Raw genomic sequence first — 22,070 nt, 5'->3', positions numbered from 1 at the left:
AAATCAGGGTTGATTATTATTGTGGTGTCATCTTGAGTAAGTTACCTGTTTCTTTGTTTGTCAATTTGGGATGAGAACACCTCACAGAGCTAATGTGACATTTTGTAAACAAAGTAAACAACAGTAATATGAGTTTTTATTACCTTTAATTTTTATCTATTCTGTATATGTGTGATTATGTGGATATTTATATAATGTGTATAAGTATGTATATAGTACATGTTTATGCATACATGTATTGTGTGTTTGTACTCATTTGATAACTGGTTCTACCAGTCTTTCTTCCAATTACTTCACCTAGGTTTCCCCTTTATATTCTTCATAATCAGCATTTTTCAGACACTAATATATTCTATTTAATTAGGAAAACATAATTAATTTAGCTACAACCCAATTACTGGATTTGTAGGTTATTTCCCTTTTTTGTTATTTGATATATAATAATGTATATCTCATAGTAGTTATAATTAAAAAGTCAGAAACAAAAGTCCAACATATCCAGAAATAGTCACAACAGTACTTTATGGAAGCAAAGCTCTGTACTCATCAATTAGGGAATAACTGAAAAAGCTATTGTATGTGAATGTAATGGAATATTGCTATATAGTAAGAAATGATGAATATACAGAGTTCAGAGAAACTTGGGAAGACACAGTAACAGAGCAAAGTAAACAGAACCAAAAGAACAGCATAAGGACTATAACAATGGAAATGCAAAGATCAGACAGTCAGTCAGTCAGTAAACCAGCCTTTATTAATATCATTGGGATGTAAAGGAAGGTAAAAACATGATCCTGCTCTCAAAGAGCTAACATTTTAATGGAAGAGATAACATGTGAATAAATATGAGCTTAGAGATCCATAATAAAGGGACAGCTAGGTGGTGGAGAGTCACGAGGACCTGAATTCAAATCTGGCCTCAAACACTAAATAATTACCTAGTTGTGTGACCTTGGGCAAGTCACTTAACCCCACTGCTTTAAATAAATAAAATTTAAAAAATTTTAAAAACATCTTTAATAAGAAGCAATCATTTTATTTCTGAAAATTTGTAACCACTAGTCAAGGATTCCAAAATACTTTCCTTCTGGTTTTGTTCACTTTACTTTTCTTTCCTAGATGAAATTAAGGTCCACTCTAGATGGTGGCAAATATCAATGCAGAAGAGGAAATTAGCTCACTATTTCAGACATCTAAAAATAAACATATCTTCACAATCAGTCACTGATCCATAAATTCAACTGTTGCATTAAAAACAGCATAGGTATGTTTTGAAAGGAAATATGATCATAAGATTTAAGAGGTAAAAGGAACCTTCAGTATAATCTAGTGAAACTCTTTATCTTATAGTTGTAATTTGGACTCAGGTCTTTGATTCTAAATCCTGACTTCTTTTCTATGACTCCACATACTCTCTTCCACGTGCTGCCCCTACAATTTGCTGGGAATTTAATTTGGTTCAAATTCCTTTATGCCCCTAGGCTCATAGATGATGCAATCATAGATTTAGAACTGGAAAGTATCTCAGAGGTCATCGAGTCCAACCCCTCAGATAACAGATAAGGAAATTGAGGCCTAGAGATGTTAAATGACCTGACAAGATTCATAGCACTAAGAAACATCTGTGGTAGAAGAGGAACCCAGGTTTTAGTGACTCCCAAGTACAAAACTGTCCCCTACAATGTTGCCCCCATTGCCAAGAATGGCCTAGAACTTCCCAGCATAGATACAATATACACATTTCTCTCGTAGAGATTATTCTGACTCTTAGGAAAGTCCTGAGTCAAAAGCTGATAATTTGGAGTGACCAAGTCCCCTGTAGGAATTTTGCTTCAGCTCATCCCTTTGGAATGGCCCTGCCCCCCTGTTCTATGGTCCAGGTGGAAAAAAATGGAGAGTTACAGCAGAATTGACTCTAGGATGGTTAGATGCCACACTAAATGCATACCAAAAGCCTCTAGCCAAAAATCATCATCAACTCAAGCAAATTGACTTTCTTACACAAACCTGAAAAGTAATAGTATTTATAGAGGGACTTAAAAGAAGTTGTTTCTTAGGAGACCCTGGGGCTACAGATCCAAAGTTTTTTGGTTTTGTTTTTTATGGATCTGTTTGTGGTCTAGCCTTCATTTTCTCTGTTGGCTCTCAAATAGTCTCTAAACTGGACTAGGTTATTAAATGAGACTCCCTCTCTACCTTAGTGAAACACAGATCCAGGTGCAATACTATTTATGCATCTCTCCCACATATTTATTTGCAAATTTGTTTTTTTATTATTAAAAATGTCTGTTAAGAAGCATTCTACTTTGAGCCTATCTCATCTTTCTTTGATCGTGCAGTGAAATCTCCCTGGGAGATCCAGAAATCCACACAGAAGTGCCATTGTTAATTAGCAAAACAACAAGGGATTGTGGATGAAAAGTCTTAAGCTATTCGAAAACTTGGCCTTCTTAATTCTCACCCAACTCTGGAATGGAGCTTTTATGTTTTCTTAAAAATTTCTAAAAGTCTGTGATCCTACTTCTGAAATTTGAAGAAAATAATGAAAGATAAGGAAGCAATTTACGGATATCAGAGGGTAAGGAAATAATTGTTCTCAGGGCATCATTGTTAAGGTTATTCAGAGCTTACCTAAAGGACATTAGGATGAACCATAGGAACACAAGGGCATACTGAAAGGAAACCTGGATTATTTTTCATTCTGATGAAACCGTGAAAATTGTAGTGATATTCCCCCCTTCCATTTATGTGACAAATTTCATTCCCAAAGATTTCATTTACCAGAATCATCCTCCTACCATTGAAACAAAGCTGTTTCTGAGCAAGAACTTGACAGTTATTCTCTAGTGAATGATATTGTCTCACACTTAGCAAGAAAATACAAGAAATGCTTTTTTGCAAATCAAACTACAGAGAAATGTCAAATAAACCACATGGAAAAGACCTAACTTTAGGTAACAAATGTTAAGAGGTTTTAAATGATATTATTATTTAATGATATTTTAAAAATATATATATTATATAATCTAAATATATTATTTAAATGATACTACTTATGTATGATATTGTAGAACCTCCTTTTCTTAGTCGAATATCAAGTTTCTTATTGTTAATAGGAATTTTTTGATTTTTTTATTTCTCCATATATTTTTGTTCACTGATGACATTTGACTATACTTGATAGAAAGGAAGACAGTGAGCTTAGCAAGCCTCAGCTTAGCAAGCATTAGTTTCATGAATATCTGAGTTAGTTTTCTTCAGAAAAATCATGTGGGCTTTTAGGATCACACATCCCTAGATATTTTTCTCCTTGTCATCAGCTTCTGAAATTGCTCTGATGAGATTCTGCATTTCAAAAATGATCACAAATGCAGTTTGTTCCCTTAAACTTAGAGAAAAGAACAGTATTCCCCTTCCTCCTACAAATGAGATGCTTCATTAGATTTGCTCAAATCTCACCAAGAAGAAAAATAGGGTGGTTCTAAGAGATGAAAGTGAGAGAGAAGTACATTCCAGGCATGGGGGCAACCAGGACAAAGTCATGGTGATGGAAAACAATGTCATACTTGAGGGGCAGTAAGAGCCATCTCACTGCACCCTAGAGTGAAGGCAATGGCTGGAAAGGTAGCTTGGACCTGAGGGTGATGGTTTTTAAATTGTCCCCAAAAATGGAGCTTGTGATTTACTCCTAGAGTTAATAAAGAACCCATGGAGTTTGTTGAGTAATGAGTGTCAAAGGAAAACCACTTGGGCAGCTCTGGGAAGGATAAATGGAGTGGGGAGGAACCTGAGGCAACACCAGTGGGGAAGCTGGGGCAGTAGTCCAGGTGAGAGTTGTGAGGACCCAAGGTAAGATGACTGTGTGAGTGGAGAGAGAGGACCAGATGTAAGTGATGCTGGGCAATAAGAAACACCAAGATTTGGCAAATGATTTACTCTGTGGGGTGAGAGGGAGAGTGAGGACTTGAGCATGACCTAGAGATGATGAAATCTGAGTGACAGGGAAGATGACAATAGAAATAGGAAGGTTTGGAAGAGGAGTGGGTTTGGAAGGGAAGGGAATGAGTGATGCCTTCAGGAAATCTAATTTAAAATATCCAGTAGATAGCTGTTGATGTGTGAAATTGGAGCTCAAGGGTGAAACTAGGACTGGCTATGCAGATCTGAGTCACCTGCTTGGAGTTCTTGGTTAAACTCACAGGCATTGATGAAGTTAACAAGTAAAAGTGAAACAGAGAAAGGGTACAGGCCTGAGCCTTGGGAAACACCCAGGTAGTAGGCAGGATGATCCATCCAAGGGGACTAATTAGTAGTCTTTCCCATTGGATAACCAAGAGAAAGCAGAGAGTTACAAAGGGCCAAAGAGGAAAATGTTACCAAGAGTGTGATCTCTAGATTAATGTCAGAAAGGAAAAAGGATTGAGAAAAGGCCATTGATAGCTTTGGAGAACTCAATTTCAGTTGCAATCAAGTTGCCATATTGCTAAAGGATGAAAAGTAAAAAAAAGAGAGGCAGTGGAGTGAATTAACAGCTTTTTTCTAGAATTTTCACTGAGAAAAGGAGACATGATAGTCAGAAAGGGCTTGTTAGGAATCAGAAGATGTGGGCATATTTATAGGCAGCAGGGAAGGTCCTGACTACAAAAAAAAAAAAAGAGCCTTTACTAACCTTATAAGACCACAAGTTGCACCACAAATACTTCTGTTTGGCAAAAATATATTGTAAACTTGTTGACATTTTTGTCCTCTTTACAATTCATTGTTTATTTTTCCATGACTGAGAATTTTGATGCAATTACTACCGAGCTTTGAGACAAAAGGGAAATAGCTAAGGAATTCTGATGAGTTACCCACTTCATTAATCAGACTAAGCATCTCTAGTGACAGGGTTAGAATTACCACGCAGATTAGATGGCAAATTGCTGTTCTATCTCACGTCAATCATTTCCAGTGACAGCAGTGTGATTACACTTCAGGAAAGAGCTTCTCTTGCCAACAGAATGAGGGCAACTCCAGTGCATGTAATAAATTTAGCAGGGTAAGCTGTCATATGTTCTCTTGAGTGGAATCTTTAAAAGACCAAATGATGCCTCGTGGAAGATCTCAAAAGGGGGGGAAACATTCCACTTAGAAATCATTCTCCTTCCGAACAGCTCTCTTTTTGCTCTTTTCTTCCTTTTAAATACTGTGGTCATAAACTTAGAAATATTTCTTCCCAAGCAAGTTTGCTTGCTCTTTATTCAAACATATCAAGCCATAATCATTTGCACTGCTGTGATGTTACAGAGATGATGACTGCTGGGAAAATTTTTTTAAAAAGCTTGTTTAGGGGCAGCTAGGTGGCGCAGTGGATAGAGCACCGGCCCTGGAGTCAGGAGTACCTGGGTTCAAATCTGGTCTCAGACACTTAATAATTACCTAGCTGTGTGGCCTTGGGCAAGCCACTTAACCCCATTGCCTTGCAAAAAAAAAAAAAAACTTGTTTAAAAGCAAAGAAAATCAAAGAACTGAGTGAAAGAATAGACCTAACTGGGTGTAGTGTTTTACAAATGAAGTTACTGCTATTGGGTAAAGCAGTGTTCAAGAGACATGGGCCAGTGAGTCATGTGAGTCAAGGCAAACATACAGGACAAAATATTATTTACCACACATTCTGAAAAGGAAACCTGAAGAAGAGAAACAAATAGGAATGTGTCTCTTAAGCCAATCTTTGGGAGAAGAATAAGAGAATGGATATGGAAGACTTTTCTTTTTTTTCTCAGGGGAACATAGACCTATCCATCTTTATTCTTGGAAAAGGGATTAAGGGAGAGAGCCCTTTCTAATTCCTTACATCCTTTTTTTCTTCTGAAGGCATAAAAAAATTCAGAAAATCTGAAAAAAAATTATTCAGAAATACAAGAAAATGTTTTTCCTATTTTGTGAATTTTACTTACTGAATAATTAATAATAATTAAGCATGATCTTTTCTTAGATTATAGAAACCTGGATTTGAATCTAGTTCCTGTATTTATCTAGCTTTATAAAATCTAGCTAAGACTGTTTCAACCCACCACCCTGAATCCCTCTGCCTGAAAACCAGATAGGTTGAATTTCACCACTCCCCTGGGAGGAAGTCTAGGCTTTATGCAAATGGCCCCAGTCCCCATTAATGATATTCCCTCAGTTGTAGGGGTAGTCTTCTGTACCCCAGTTCCATTTCACCACTAACAGATTAGCTATCACACAGAAACATCAGTCTCTGAGTAAGGGATGATGATTAGGTTTATAGCTTGGTTTATATAGAGCAGAGGCAAGGAATGTAGGGCTGTATAAGACCTCAGAATCATTTGTGCTGGCACTGCCATGGCAACTGCAGGTAGGACTCGAAATTCAATATATCTGGGAGCTTTTTAGGGGTTAATTAAATGTCCAAATATAGAAGGATAATCTTTAAGATGATAATTTTGTATAGCTCTTGAGTGATATTATATTGAAATGGCCCTTGGTAGGAAAAAAGTTCCCCACCCCAGGTATAGAGTATAGTACCAAGTTCAAGATCCATCTTAGACTCAAGTCTCAAGTACCCAGGATTCTTGGGGGGTTTGTGCTGGCCTAGTTGCACCATCCCACCTGCAATTATAGCTCCAAGGTTAGTGTCATGAATTGAACTTCACAGTCACATAGGAATCACCTCTAGTACCTGAAACTGAGGAGAACAAACCATACAGAACAGGAACAAATGAATGATCCCAGCCCATTTCTCAGAGATGGAGTAAAATCCTTCCTTTCCCTTTCATTCAGATCATGTTTTTTTGTTTTTTGTTTTTTGCAAGGCTATGGGGTTAAGTGACATGCCCAAGGTCACTTAGCTAAGCAATTATTAAGTGTCTGAGGAGGGATTTGGACTCAGGTCCTCCCATCTCCAGGGCTGGTCCTCTATTCACTCTACCACCTAGCTGCCCCACCTTCACGTTGCCCACACTGTAGACAAAGCAAAAAGGAGAGGTTCAAAAGAGTGGCCTAATGAAGTGAGAAATAGCTTGGCCTCACTCATTTTAAAGGTGCAAGCAGTCAATCAAAAGGGTTATCCACAAAGGAGGCCCACCTAGTTGGCCTCCATGGGTATGGTCAAACAAGACCTACTTAGATTTGGTAGTACCTTATCCATGTCACAAAGTCACAGAATATAGATTGTCTCTTAGTTCAAATTCTATATTCTTTCTGCTATATCACATTGGATTTTAGTATTTATGTCGAATTATAATTCATAAAATTCTTCTACCACAACCCCATAAGATAAGTCTATTATCATCTTTTTTTTGCTGATGAATAAACTGAAGTTCACAGTGGTTAAGTGATTTATTCAAGATCACATGGCTAGTAATTGAAAAAGCCAAAACCAGAACTGATTCTAAATCTAATACCCTCCCTATTATATGAATCTAGTCACAGGAATCTCAAACCTTAAAGCTGACTCATAAGGAAACTAGTTTATGAGAGGCAGTCTTTTTTACTGCCCCCAACAACATTCCATAAGCAGCTATCTACCTATCTCTCAGTGAAAATTAGAAATTATAGTATAAATCATGAAAGAACTATCTCAATTGTAGAATAAATTTTGGTATATGATTATTTTTTCTCTACCTTCTAGTGTGAAGGTATTCTATGAAAATGATTAGGAAAAAAGTGAGAGAATATTGAATAGTTATAGTGTGTGTATGTATGTGGTGTGTAAACACATAGATACATATAAATATATACACATGCATGAATATATATACATATGCATAGATTTTTTAAAATGATCCTTAACCCTGAAATGTGGCTATTTTCTGAATGTTTTTAATGCAGTGCTTACAAAAGTATTTCTCCTCCTGGAAGACAGTGATGTTTGAACACAAATTTAAGATGAAGAAAGCTGAGACCTTCGCAGACTGGAAATGTCAGATGAAGTTCCTACTAGCCTGGAGGGACTACACAAGAATTCAGAAGATGGCACGGGACACTCAAGCCATGGAGGCTTCTATTAAGGAACAACTCAGGTACACACCTTCAGACTTCCTGGAAGGGCATAGATTTTGAGTTGAAAAGAACCTCAAAGGCCCACAGAGACACAGTGATTTCCCCAAAGTCACATTTGTAGTAAATGGCAGAACCCAGTCCTTTCTGACTCCAGGTCTGGGAGGTAGATCCAACAATTCAGTTTAATAAACAAAACCCTTACTGTTGCTGGGTATACAAAGAAAAAAATGAAAAATGTTCTCTTCCTTTAGGGAATTTATATTTTATGGGGAGATTGCCTGATGAATACAAATTTAAAAAAAAAGGTTATCCAAGGTTGTATGTGGTAGGCACTAGCTACTGGGGGTTTCAGAGAAAGCTCTCCATAGAAAGTGGCATTTCAGGTGACCACTAAAAGAAAATTAAGGATTTTGAAAGGTAGAATTGAAGAAGAAAAAATGCCTTTTTGAGCATTCCAAGAACTAACAGTTAGAGACTTCCAAAAGCAGGAATTGCCTTAATATTCATCCTTAATAAAGGCTGAGAGATTCATCAGAATATTGTAAAGAGTAAAGCACCGGCCCTAGAGTCAGGAGTACCTGGGTTCAAATCCGGTCTCAGACACTTAATAATTACCTAGCTGTGTGGCCTTGGGCAAGCCACTTAACCCCATTTGCCTTGCAAAAACCTAAAAAAAAAAAAAAAAAAAAAAAAAAAGAATATTGTAGAGAAGACTGCTGTTTAGATGATCTCCCTATCAATTCTACAGTTCTGTGATCCTGAACCTGGTTAAAGCTTTCCATAATCTGGCTCCTGCCCATTTTTTCAGTTTCATTTCCCTCTATTCACCTTAAGGAATTGTACTCAGAATTCAAACTGAACTACTTATTCTAACCTTTTTGTCATCTATCTTCTTATCTGTCTCCATGAAGCTACAAAATGAAAAGGCTTCAGGAGGGAAGTGAGATTGGAAATCTCCCAGGATGGTTCAGGATTTTATTAGGTGGAGACAGCAAGTTCAATTCAGAAAGACAGATGGAAGGGCAAAAGCACAGAAGCAGAAAAGAGTAAAATGTTTTAGGCCCCTGTTACTTGCAAGAACCTTCTCCCTTCTTTTCCTTCAAGGTCCAATCCATATACCGCCACCTATCTATGAATTCTTCCTTGACCTAACTCACCTCCAGGCCAAGAGTGATCCTTCTTTCTTGAATGCTGTTCTGACCTCTCCATTTAATCATATCCTAAGTTGTATCATCATCACTACTATTGCCACTTTTCCCTTTCTAGGTTATAAATTCTTTGAAGTAGAGACTCTTTTTTTTTTTAATTTCTGTATATCCAGGACCTACTTCAGGTACCTGAATAGTAACTTAAACAGGGGTGGCTAGGTGGCACAGTGGATAAAGCGCCGACCCTGAAGTCAGGAGTACCTGGGTTCAAATCTGACCTCAGAAACTTAATAATTACCTAGCTGTGTGGCCTTGGGCAAGCCACTTAACCCCATTTGCCTTGCAAAAAAACCTAAAAAAAATAATAACTTAGACTTTTTTTTTAAGTGAATGGAATTGAACTTTTTGTTCTAAGAGTATTCATGGAAATGAGACTTATGAAATAAAACTTTATATTTTTTAGCAAAAAATTTGAGCAAGTAGTGCTCAAAGTACTAAATTCTAGTACAATCAAAGAATTAGAATTGTCCCTTGAAGCTGGTGATGATATCTCTTTTGGGACCCCATTTTTGAAAATGTTTCAGATATACCCTCTCTCATCCTAGTGTGAAGCCAGTCCTAGACAAAATTATTAAAAAAAAAAAGCTGTCTTTAGTATTATTTATCAGCTCTTTGCAAAGCTTGCTTTCCCAATTTAATGGTCCTGGGCCTTTATGTTTACTTCTCCCTCACCACCATCTCCAATCCCTGACCCCAGGTGGGTTCTCTGGACTTCTAAACCTGACCACTCCTTTATTTGTGATCAATATTCTCAACCTTCCCTACTACTCCCATCAAAGTTAATTTATCTGGAGTCCTTCATGGTTTGGTGCTCTGCTAATATAATCATTGTGGTTGACATGTTGCCTCCTTCCCAGTAGCATATTTGTAGCTTAATAAGGTTTTTCTGGAGACATGTCATTAACCAAAGATTAAAGCATGGGATTTCAGATATTGACAGACCGAGGAACATATTTGATGGTGAAATAGGACTTTGAAAATCCTTCAAATCATATCATTCATTCATTCATTTATTTGTTCAACCAATATCAATTAAACATCTACTACATGCAAAGCACTATATTAGGCTCTCAGAAAGAAATATAAAGAAGTAGAAAATACTTTTATGTCCTTCTTAATACTTGATCTACGTGATAAAAATATACAAGGCCATATTGTTAATGTTGTCTCCCTGTCTCAAGTCTCTCCTCTCTCCAATCCATCCTCCTCCCTTTTTTGTCCTCTTGGAGCAAATACAGAGCAAATACCCCTCTGCTTAACATTGAAATCTTTTCATAGCCTGGCTCCAACCTACTTATTCAGGTTTATTATACATTGTCTTTCTTCATCTTCTTCAGACCATTTCACATCTCTGGACCTTTGTAACAGCTGACCCCCACTTTTTTTTTTTTTTTAGGTTTTTGCAAGGGATTAAATGGCTTGCCCAAGGCCACACAGCTAGGTAATTATTAAGTGTCTGAGGTCAGATTTGAACTCAGGTCCTCCTGAGTCCTGGGCTGGTGCTCTATCCACTGCCACCTAGCCGCCACACCCCATTCTTTTAATACAGTGTATCCTAATACAGCTTCTGGATTCTTCTAGTTACTCATGCCTTATCCAAATTATCTTGTAATTATTCATTTAACATATACTCATATATACATATTATATCTCCTCCTCCACATCATAAGCTCTTTGAGAGCAGGGACTATTTCCTTTTTGTTTCTGCATTCCCAGCTCCTGGAATATTGCCTGGTACATGGTAGGTACTTAATAAATAAGTGCCATATGAATTGGGGCAGCTGAGTGGTCCTATGGATAGAATGCCAGGAAAACATCTTTCTGAGTTCAAATCTGGCCTCAGACACTTACTAGCTATGTAACCCTGGGCAAGTCACTTTACCCTGTTTGCTGAGAAGGAAATGGCAAACCACTCCAGTATTTCTTCCAAGAAAACTCCAAATGGGATCACTAAGAGTTGGACATGACTGAAAAACAACATGAACAACAATGTCAACCAAATAAACAATAGAGGTTAAAGTACTATATAGAAAAATAGAGGAAAGACTTTATGAGGGAAGTAGGCTTAGAGAAAGGCCCTCAAGAATGAGGTAGGAATTCATTAGGTACAAAATCATTTCAAATGGGGGAACTAGCAAGAGCAAAAATATAGAAGCAGAAAAGAGGAAAGAGTTTTGGAGGGACAAAGATAAGTTAGTTGGAGCCCAAAATTTACATAGGGAAGAAATAATGCCAGAAAAGTTTCAAGCTTTGAAATTTAGACTTTGTCCTATAGACAAATGAGAGCTATTGAAAGAGTTTGGAACAGGAATGTTATAGAAACAAAGTGTGACTTTAGGAAAATTAACCTGGCTCAGTGGAGAGGAGAGACTGGTGGCAAGAAACTAGGAAGGAGGCTCTTGTAATGGTTCAAGTATGAGGTAATAAATGGTCAATATCAATAGAGTAGGGGTGACTCTGATAATGGAACAAATGGGCTGGATTTGAGCCATCATGGTGAAGGAATAATCAGTATATAACTTGGTGATTTCTTGGATATGGGAAGCCTTAAGTGATAAAAAGGGAAATGACTGAGGGTGTCAGGAAAGGCTTCATGAAGGTCGTACCTAAGCTATGTTTTGAGAGAAGCTCAAGATTCTAAGAGGGGATGATGAGGAGAGATCAAGAAGGGGGAAAGCTAGCAGCTCAAGGGAAGGGTAAAGGTACAACCTGTGGTGCCAACCAATGAAAGTCAATAGGATAATTTGGCTAGAATTAAGAGTACCGAGTGGGAGTGATATCAATCTTTGGAGATATGTAAAACAAGAGCAGTTTGTATTTTTTCCTAGAAGCAATAGGGAGCTACTAATGCTACTTGAGCAGACCAGCAAGTATAAACCTCTTCATTGAGAATATTGGCTGTGAAAGTAGAGAAATAGTACATAAGTGCTGCAGGGTCAAGTGAAAGTTTTTGCTTTTTAAGATAGGAAAGATCTATGCATATTTATAGGCTGAAAGATAAAAAGTTAGTGGAAGAAAAATATGGAAGATGCTGGAGAGAGTGAAGATAATTACGGGGAATAAGGTCTATAGTAGCTGCCTAGACAGAAGGACCAATTTGCCTCACCAAAAGGAAACAACAGGAAGCCAGGTCTCCCAGATGCTCATTTCTACCTGCTGGCTTTCCTTTATTAGTGGGGAAAACAAATCAGAAGTACAAGTTTTATTTTTAACTGGTTTTTAATCAATTCTAGTAAATGGTTCTAGACTGGTTGAATGAATGAATTAATGAGATGGTTTTTAATTGAATATGCCCCTAAAAGATTTTTTTTAATGAGTTCAAATGACCTTCAGTCTCAGTTCACAATTTAATTTTTGTAGCCTGTTTTTGGATGACAACCAGGTGTTATCTTGGGAACATTTGGATTCTGCTGATCAAAAGATATTGATCATCTTCCATGTAAAACATCTTGTGCTCACTTCTATGGAGGAAACAGGAAGTTTAAGACAAGCTGCCTCCCCTTGAGGAGTTTACAATCTGGCAGCTGACCCAAACATGGGAAAAGTTAACTAACAATAGGAAGCTTTATGTGCTAAATGCTAAATGAGTGGCAGAGGCAGTAAGAACCCAGGGATTTCAGAGTTGGAGAGATAATTATAGATTGTAATGGTAATGAAGTTTTTGTGGGCCTTGAACTAGACAGGGAGGGATAGGTAGGATTTGCAGAGGTATTCTTATTCAAAGTACTTGAAAAGAGAAGATTGAAGGAGATGGGAGACAACCCACACTAACAGCAAAAAACTTGAGTTCAGTTTGGAGGAGTGAGTAAACCAGACTGACTAGAGAGAATTTTAGTTACTTTTGTTCTTGTATCCTGGTTCCTAGTAGATTGGTCTTGCATATAATAGGCACATGAACAAATATCTATTTGAATTAAATGTTAGGTTGGATTTGAATTGTTACTTAACACATTTATGGTTATAAAATTACATTCACTTAATTTCTTTCACAAATATTTATTGAGAACTCTGTGTAAGACATCTATTTTATCATTTCCATTTGGATACCAACAGTGTCTTTGATTTACAGTAATTTAGATCTCTACAAATAGACATGTATGACTTAAAACGTACTATAAATACTATATACTATACAATTATTTGTTTAGTGCTTTAATAGAGAGTATATGTATGTGTGTATCTTTATATACATGCATGCATAATCATACATGTATGTTTCTGTTACCCATACAGCCCTGTGAGATAGGCATGAGAGGTATTGTTATAATGCTTTTCAAGTTGAGAACTGGAAACTCAGCTTAGTGATTTGCCCAAAATCTTTTACTTAATAACAAGCTGACTAGACTAGACTAGAACATAGCTCCCCTGATTCCCAACATCTCTCTAGATTGTTCATTTATCATTAGTACTATTCTAGAATTTCAAAGTAGGTACACTAAGTAGGTGTAGGTACACGTTCTATGGCCAAGATGCTTGTTTCCTTACACGGTATGTTTCTCTTTTCTCTGTCTTTCTATCTCCTCTCCTCTTCTTTTTCCCCTCTCCTCTCCTTTCCTCTCTATATTTTCATGACATTTGAGATTAGCTCAGCTACTTTTGTCAATATTTCCCCAAAACTGGCTTTTGAGAAGTACTGGGTCAGGGAGGAAAGGGAAGAAATATTCTACCTGATATCTTCAAGACACTGTGTAAGAGATCATTTCTTTTTAGTGTACCTACTTTGAATAAATGATAGTTTTAACAGCAGTGGGGTTTTTTTAGGTATTTTTTTTTTGCAAGGCAATGGGGATTAAGTGGCTTGCCCAAGGCCACACAGCTAGGTAATTATTAAGTGTATGAGGCCAGACTTCAGGGCCGATGCTCTATCCACTGCGCCACCTAGCCGCCCCATAACAGCAGTGTTTTCCAGGTGTTTTGCAGATGGGAAATGTTAAGTTCTGAAGGTATCCCATCTTGCCTAGAAATGGTTAAGAAGTAGGACATAGCTTTATCTGGTTTTCCAGCCTCCATATTTCTTCTAACACCTAAGGGACAAATGTGGCTATGTTTAGATGTCCCAGTACCATAGATGACCATTACTAAATGAGTTACAATCACTTGTAGTGAGCAAATCTTCCACCGAGCTCCTCTGCTGTTTAATTTAGTCTTCTTTATTTACAGACCATTTTTGCTTCTCCTCCAGCCCACGTGATTCTCCTCCAATGGCCAAGATTGCTCCCACAATTCCTACTGTAAAAACATGAAATTAGCACATCAGGTGAATTTCACACTCCCTTTCCCAAGCCAGATTGATGTAAATGAAATTTCACATCAATCAGGCAGAGGGACTCATGGCTCCTATACTGTGGGAACTGAAAATGTTCCCTCACTAGGGTAAGAGAAGCGATCTTTGTGACACTCTGTATTTATGATGACTTATAGCTTGGCTCCACAAGAATCCTACTCTGATGCCTCACTGTGGCCTGGGAGTAGTAGGCCTGAATCCTTGAAGGCTTTGGGAACAGAGCATAAGTACTAGGAAATTCTTTCAGCTTTGAGCATCATCTTGAACAGACTGCCTACAGCAATGAGACAGCCTAAATCCTCAGTGGCTAAATCCACCATTAGGCTGGACACTGAGTGATGAATTATTTGATCATGTCAATCCATTAAACAAAATATCCAAATTTACCTTCAGTCCTAGGCAGCCCTCCTTCTACTTTTTACAATCATTGTGGCAGAGTAAGGGGCAGAAGATGATAAAAATTAAACAATTTTTAAAACATTAACTTTTAGCACTCTAAATGTGATATCCTTGTCCCATGGTTCAGTGTGTTACTGAAAGAACTGAACCACATAAAATTGACACTTTCATGTAAATAACTATCAAGCAATACTGATTAATAGTATTACTATAAAGGAACACAAAAGTCAGACAGAAAGTGCAGTTAATTGGAAGGATGTTTTGCAGATGCACCTTGGAGAGTCAAATGACAAAGTTAGTGGAATTGGTTTAATTATTCTGTCAAAGGAAATAAGAAACATCATTTTGTGGGTTGCTTGGTCACATTTGCCTTATATTTTAATGATGAACCTAAGTTCGAAAATGACCAGGAAGATAATTGTAACTTATTCATCAGTATCTGTTGCAAAGGATGAAGAGGGGAAACAAATTCTGTGAAGAACCTGAAATTAACCTCCAAACTACTTCATTACGCCCACTGATGCACAGTCCTTAATGTCACTGGGAAGTGGAACATAAAGATGAGGGAGAAAAAAACTGCTTTGTGAAATAGAGTTCAACATTAAGAAATGAAAAAGAAGCCAAGAACTGATAGACTTCTCAGAATGGACATATCATAAATGCTTTCTTCTGGAAAGGAGTTAGAAACCTCTGGAACAGCTGAGTTCCAGATACCATCACTAGAAAAAAGAAAGAAAGAAAGAAAGAAAGAAAGAAAGAAAGAAAGAAAGAAAGAAAGAAAGAAAGAAAGAAAGAAAGAAAGAAAGAAAGAAAGAAAGAAAGAAAGAAAGAAAGAAAGAAAAAAGAAACTGAGTCTACCTTAACAGACAGGAAATGATTGGTTATAGATATGGAAGTTATTTTCAAATCAGTTTTCTGTGTACAGTCATACCACTGACTAGTTAGAGCATAGTTAAGAACAATACCAAATTAAAGAAGGCAATGCCAGTTGCTCTATCCTATCCTGTTAAAATAAGTGATTGATGCTGAGAAGTGGGTAAAATAAAAAAAAAATCATTGATTTGGATTATCATTTTCTGTAGAAGTTCAACTGATAAAAACAAATCATTCATCAAGGAACCCAGAAATCATTTCAGCAAACATTTCTTGATCTCTTTACCAAATGGAGAGCCAAGAAAAGCAAGTAAGGCATCAATGTAGAATACAAACTCATTTGCAAAATGTTACAGAAGAGAGATGGCAGAAGATTAGAAACATTTTCTTCTCATTAGATAGTGAATCATCATTGCAAAAGGCAATGGAGGGGAAAATGAGTCTGCAGAAGGCTTGATAAGACTTTTTCCAGTGGATAAATTTTTATCAAAAGATGTGAATGGAAAATCCTCAAAAGAGGAATTGCAGACTATTAACAATCATATGAAAGATTATTCCAAATCATCAGTAAGCAAATCAAAACAACTCCCAAGGTCTCACCACACAGGAGGAAAATTGTCAAAGATGAATAGTCAGTGTGAGAGGGATAATGGAAATAACAGGCTCATTAATCTAGTGTTTGGATTTGTAGAGCTGTGAATTCTAGAACATAATTTGTAATTTACTAGGAAAATGATTAAAATATTTTTACACTTTGACCCAGAACTCCCATATATTTCTATATACCAAAGAGGTCAAAGATAAAAAGAAAAGTCCTGTATACACCAAAATATTTATATATATATAATAACCACTTTTTATAGTGTCAAAACTGCAAACAAAGTATAAGGGAAATGACTAAATAAATTATGGTACATAATTTTATGGAATATTACTTTGCTATAAGAAACAATGAATATGAAGACTAGAGAAATACAAGAAGACTTTTATGAACTATTACAAAGTAAAGTAAGCAAAACTAGGGGGAAAAAACCACAGTAACTACAATAATGTAGAAAAAACTACATTGTGTAATTATAATGATAAGTTCGCTAGGTGGTGCAGTGATTAGAGTACTGGACCTGAAGTCAGGAAGACTCTTCTTCCTGAGTTCAAATCTGGCCCAGACATTTGCTGGCTGTGTGACCCTGTCTCGGTTTCCTCAAATGTAAAATGAGCTAGAGAGGGATATGGCAAACCACTCCAATATCTTTGCCAAGAAAACCCCAAATGAAATCATCAAGGGTCAAACACAACTGAAATGCTGAGCAACAATACCACCACCAACAGCAACTATAATGACCAAGGCTGGTCCCAAAGAAGTCATATGAAAATGACTTCCCTTCTTTCCTAAGTGGGGGTGGGAGGTGGAGGGGTCTATGGCTATAGAATACTGTATGAATGTTAGATAAAGTTGGTGTGTTAGTTTTGATGAATTACTTGCTTCCTATTCTTTGTTTTAAGAACATTTCTCAATCAGGAAAATAGTGTGAAATGAAGCTAATGTAAAAATGAAAGATATTATGCAAAATGTATTTTCTAATGACTTGACATGAGATTCAACTAAGTCAGAGAATCTAAATGCATTTACAGATGAAACCTGGAGTAGAACAACAAACATACAGATATTGGAAAACATCTTCCATTGTTTTTATAGTGACTTGTCTTTTTCATTCATGACAATGAAACCACCATATTTTGTGATTATAACAACCCAGTTGAGGATGTGGAAGTCAACAAAAAAAAAAAAAGACAGGAAAAAAAAAGTAGACCAGACTAAATACACACAGAATAGAGTCATGTTGGTGGTAGTATAATTTTAAGAGTACCAAGGGATCAATTTTCAAGATATTTAAGTGCAAGGAAGAGACTAAATAATTAGAAACAATCATTAATAGTATTTCTGCTTTTTTAAAAAAAAAAGTCAATTAAGAGGATTCAAATAACTATTAACCCATATGCTTACTTTCTCATCTCTGTAAGATCTTTATAAGAATGAGTTATAAATGTTTTGAGTATATCCTTGAGGAAAATATAAGAAAGAACTGTATAGGCTTTAGCAAACAAAATTTCTATCAAAGGTGTCTTTGTGATCCTGCAACTGAAAGATAATGAGCATACAAGATCCTACTATGCTTTAGCTTTAAAATTATTTGTTAATTTTAAAAATTCAATATAGTAAAGAAAAAATTCAGCCTTAAAGGTTTTTCTTTAATAAAATGTTAAGATCATACAAGATTTCTTAGTAAAAGGATCCAATCACAGAGATAACATTGTTCAGTATTTCTCTATCAATCTCAAATAAGTCATTGAACAGGGCAATGTATGCTTATCAAAGGCTTTGTTCTAAGTAGGTTTCCTTAATAATTGCTTGAAGTATGTTGTCCAGACTCTTTTTTTGATCGTGGTTTTCAAGTGGTCCAGGTCAATTCTTCTTAAATTATTTCTCTTTAATCTTTTTTTCCAGGTTCAGCTCTCATTTCTTTTTTTTAAATTCTTTGCTCTGTTACTCTCATTTCTAAGATCATTTTTAAGCTTATGAATATTTTCATCTAGGAATTCTGATTGATCTTGTGGACAAATTGTATTTCTCTTTGAGGCTTTTCTTGTAGGTATTTGGAGTTAATCTCTACTGGGTTTGGGTTTGGGGGCAGTCCTGGCCTCATTGTAATTCTTTTATCTTGTTCTCCTTTAGTCATTCTTCTGTTGATTTTTCTTTGGGTACATCAGTGTTTCTGGTCTCCCTGGGAGGTCTGGGGGCTGCCTCTGAGAATCTGCCTTCTCTGGGAAGCACCATACTGCTAGCCTAGGGAGAAGCAAATCAGAGTTCCACATCAGCTCAGCTAGCTTCTCTTAGAATGTGGGTGTTGAGGATGTGCTCAAAGAGGCTTTGGGATAGCTGAATTATTGGTCTACTGTATATATATTTGGGGGGGGAGATTGGTTCTGGGTGCTAAGTCTATGATGTTATAATCCAGCAATAAATTGGATATGAGTAAGAGAGAATGAGGATCAAATGGAATCAAAGACAGCACTGAGCTTATGAGATCCCACTGCTTCTGAGAGCTGAGTTAAGCTGAAGATTGAGTTCCTGGCCAGCTCCAGCATCTTTGCCTTTCTGGGGACCTCTTAACTCTGGACACTGCATCCATGGTTCCAGCCCAGTCCTATTCCATAGTCCTATTCCTTAGTCACTTGCTTATAGGTCAACCTTGACATTTTGGTCTGAAAAAATGCCCCACTGCTTTGATTGGTCTGAAAAGAAGGCCCCACTGCTCCTCCTTTGATTTCTTTAACAGATATTCAGCCTAGCATTCGTTGGTTCATTGTTACTCTAGCTACTGGGGGGGGGGGGGGCTATACTGTTTTCCCTTTCTCTTCCATATTGGCTGGTCTTCAAGCTTTCACAGTGCTTTAAATCATCCCAAGCTGTTCCTTGATATACAATCTCAAATTTTTTTTAACAACCATATTCTTCTTCTGTAAGACGTGAAACATCAGAATCTCAAAAGAATCAAAACTGTTGATTTCCCAAAGGCAACTAGGGAACAGTATGGTAAATATAAGAATATAGACTAATATTAATAAAACTTGCATTTAAGAAGTGGCATAACAGATTTTATTTTAAATTATACCAGTGATTTCATTGGCATAAGAACTCCTACCAAAGCAGACTGGCACCTCATCTGCAACTTATTGTCTTAGAGAGTTGCCTGGGCAATGAGAAATTGTTAGTCAATAAACAAATATCAAGCACCCACTATGTGTAAGGGATGGGGATTGCAAGAAAAATAAAAGAGTTCTTTCTCTAAAAGCTCACAGTATAATGGGAGAGACAACATGTAACAACTGTTTGTAAAAAAGCTATATAAAGGATAAATTGGGAATAATCAAAAGAGTAGAGTAGTAAACTTGTGTGGGATTGGGAAAGGCTTCCTGTAGAATGTGAAATTTTACATGAAAAAGTATTCTGTGCATGAGGGAATGACCAAGGAAAATGCCCAAAATAGGAAGCTGTATCTTGCTCGAAAATTAGGGAGGAAGCCACTAAATCATAGAGTATATGGAGAAGAGCAAAAGGGAAGGGGTAGGAAGAGAGATGTAAGATATAAAAAGACTAGGAAGATTGAATGAGTCAGGTTATGAGGAACTTCAAACCTCATAGAGAATTTTCTGTTTGATCCTCAAGTTGAAAAAGAGCCACTGGAATTTGTTGGAGGGTGGGGGCAGTGAAAGATTGTCACATGGTCAGATTTTGCACATTAGGAAGATCACTTTGACACTTCAGTGGGGGATGGCCTGAAGTGAGAGAGACTTGTGACAAGGAGATCAACTAGCATTCTATTGATGAGAGGAGAATCAGAGAAAAAAGGAGTATATGCAAGAGGTTTATTGAAGGTGAAAGCAATAGATTGGATATGAGTAAGAGAGAATGAGGATCAAATGGAATCAAAGATGACACTGAGCTTATGAGCTTAGGAGACTGGGAAGATGATGGTACCTTCAACAATAATAAGAAGAGGAGAGAGTTTTTGGGGAAAGAGAATTAGTTCAATTTTGTCTATGGGACACCTATTTGATAGGCAGTTGTAGTTGGGAGTCTGGGACTCAGCAGAGCAGTTAGATTTGAGAACCATCAGCATAGAGGTGACAGTAGAATTCAATGAAGCTGATTAGAGAAGAGGGCCAGGATAAAGCCTTATAGAACACTCCATTGGTGGATGTAACCTGCATGAAGATCCAGCAAAGGATTTTGAGAAGGAACAGTTATATAAGTAGGAGAACCACCAGGCACACACACATGAAAACCTAGAAAGAAAAAAAGAAGTGGGTGACAATGCCAAAGGCTGACAGAGGTATAGAAGAATGAGAACTGAGAAAATATAAGTGGATTTGGCCATTAGTAGAACTTTAGAGGGAACCCTTTTTGTTGAATGAAGTCAGAAGCCAATCTGTATGGAGTCAAGAAGAGAGTGAGAGGAAAGAAAAATAGAGGCCCTTATTGCAGACTGCTTTCTCAAGGAGTTAGGCTCAAAAGGAAGGAGGAAGATAGACAATAGTGAGGAAGAATGGATCAAGTGAAGGTTTTTGTAGGGATAGAGGACACAAGGGTATGTTACATAAGCAGTAGAGAGACAACCAGTAGAAAAGTAGAGATTGAAGATAAGAGAGAGAGTTGGGATGATAGAGGAGGCAATTTGTAGATGATGGAATGGAAGAGGATCACCTGTGAAGGTAGAGACATTTGCCTTGGCAAGAAAAAGGACCACCTCTTCATGAATGAAGAACAGTATTTAGGACTGTCAGGCAGGTGGAGTGAAGGAATGATAATAGATTGTGATCAGATAAGGGAATTTCAGAGTTCAAGAGCATGTTGTGCATTTATTTGTGATTGAAAGATTAAGGGTATAATTATGTCTAAAATAGGGTGGAGGAGTGGGTCATGAGAAGGGAAGAAGTGAAGAAAGGTAATGCTAGGGGGTTTGATGAGGAGTAATGGATAAATTTTGAAGTTCCCTCATTTGAGGACAGGAATTATAAGCAAGAGAAAGCCAGGAGCTGAAATCATTGAGAAAAAAAGGGGAGTGTCCTAGAGGTCTGTAGACACCCAGCTACCAGGGTTTTAATTGGGCTGTAGATTGAGATAAGTGGCTTAACAAACTCCATATGGTGTTATCTGTTATCTCACAGTAATCACAAAATACTTTTTAATACATTTTTATAGCTTGTTCCAATAAAACAATCACCCTTTTCACAGAGTTACTATCTTAATGGCTCTATACTTCCATAAAAGAATTAAGCTGAGGGAGATTATGAGATGATCTAGGCTAGCACAGAATGAAGGAATGGGTTGCAAGCAGGATGAATATGTGTTTTATATGATCTCTTAATGAACATAAACCTGAGTTTCAATACCTTTTATGTCTTATTATGTAGAAAACAACTGGCAACAGATTTGAACCGGAGAAGAATTCTAAGATATTGCTTTATACGATGGCAACATTTATATAGAAAAGAAACTGGAAGGAAAGAGTTAGAATTAAAAAAAGAAGAAACTCGGAAGAAAATGGATGAATTGCTGAAGGCAGCATCCCTGGGGAAACTTAGTTCAGAGGAATCTTGTGACATAAGAAATGGGGAGAAAAGGAAGTCCCAAAATTCATCCACAAGAAAAGAAGAGGTATTTTTTTCTCTGTTTATTTATTTCATTTTTTGGGGGGGGGGAGTCAAATTCTTTATGTGGTAGTATAGTACTTTGAAAT

The 22,070-nt window shown here is 37.0% G+C and overlaps 1 protein-coding gene across 4 annotated transcripts in view; it reads left to right on the top strand.

The window, feature by feature from the left end:
* The window catches only part of CCDC191 (coiled-coil domain containing 191), a 99,133-nt gene that overhangs the window by 33,041 nt on the left and 44,022 nt on the right, over positions 1-22,070 (top strand). For all 4 annotated transcript variants that reach the window (XM_074214550.1, XM_074214553.1, XM_074214551.1 and 1 more), the window contains 2 exons: positions 7,834-8,024; positions 21,745-21,988. In XM_074214550.1, the coding sequence (XP_074070651.1) occupies positions 7,834-8,024; positions 21,745-21,988 (435 nt within the window). The remainder of the gene's footprint in view (positions 1-7,833; positions 8,025-21,744; positions 21,989-22,070) is intronic.

Source organism: Macrotis lagotis, chromosome 1 (assembly GCF_037893015.1).
Source record: "Macrotis lagotis isolate mMagLag1 chromosome 1, bilby.v1.9.chrom.fasta, whole genome shotgun sequence".
In the NCBI taxonomy this organism is placed as follows: Eukaryota; Metazoa; Chordata; class Mammalia; order Peramelemorphia; family Peramelidae; genus Macrotis; species Macrotis lagotis.
Note: the sequence above shows the minus strand (reverse complement) of the source record. Positions and strands in the feature narration are given on the sequence as shown.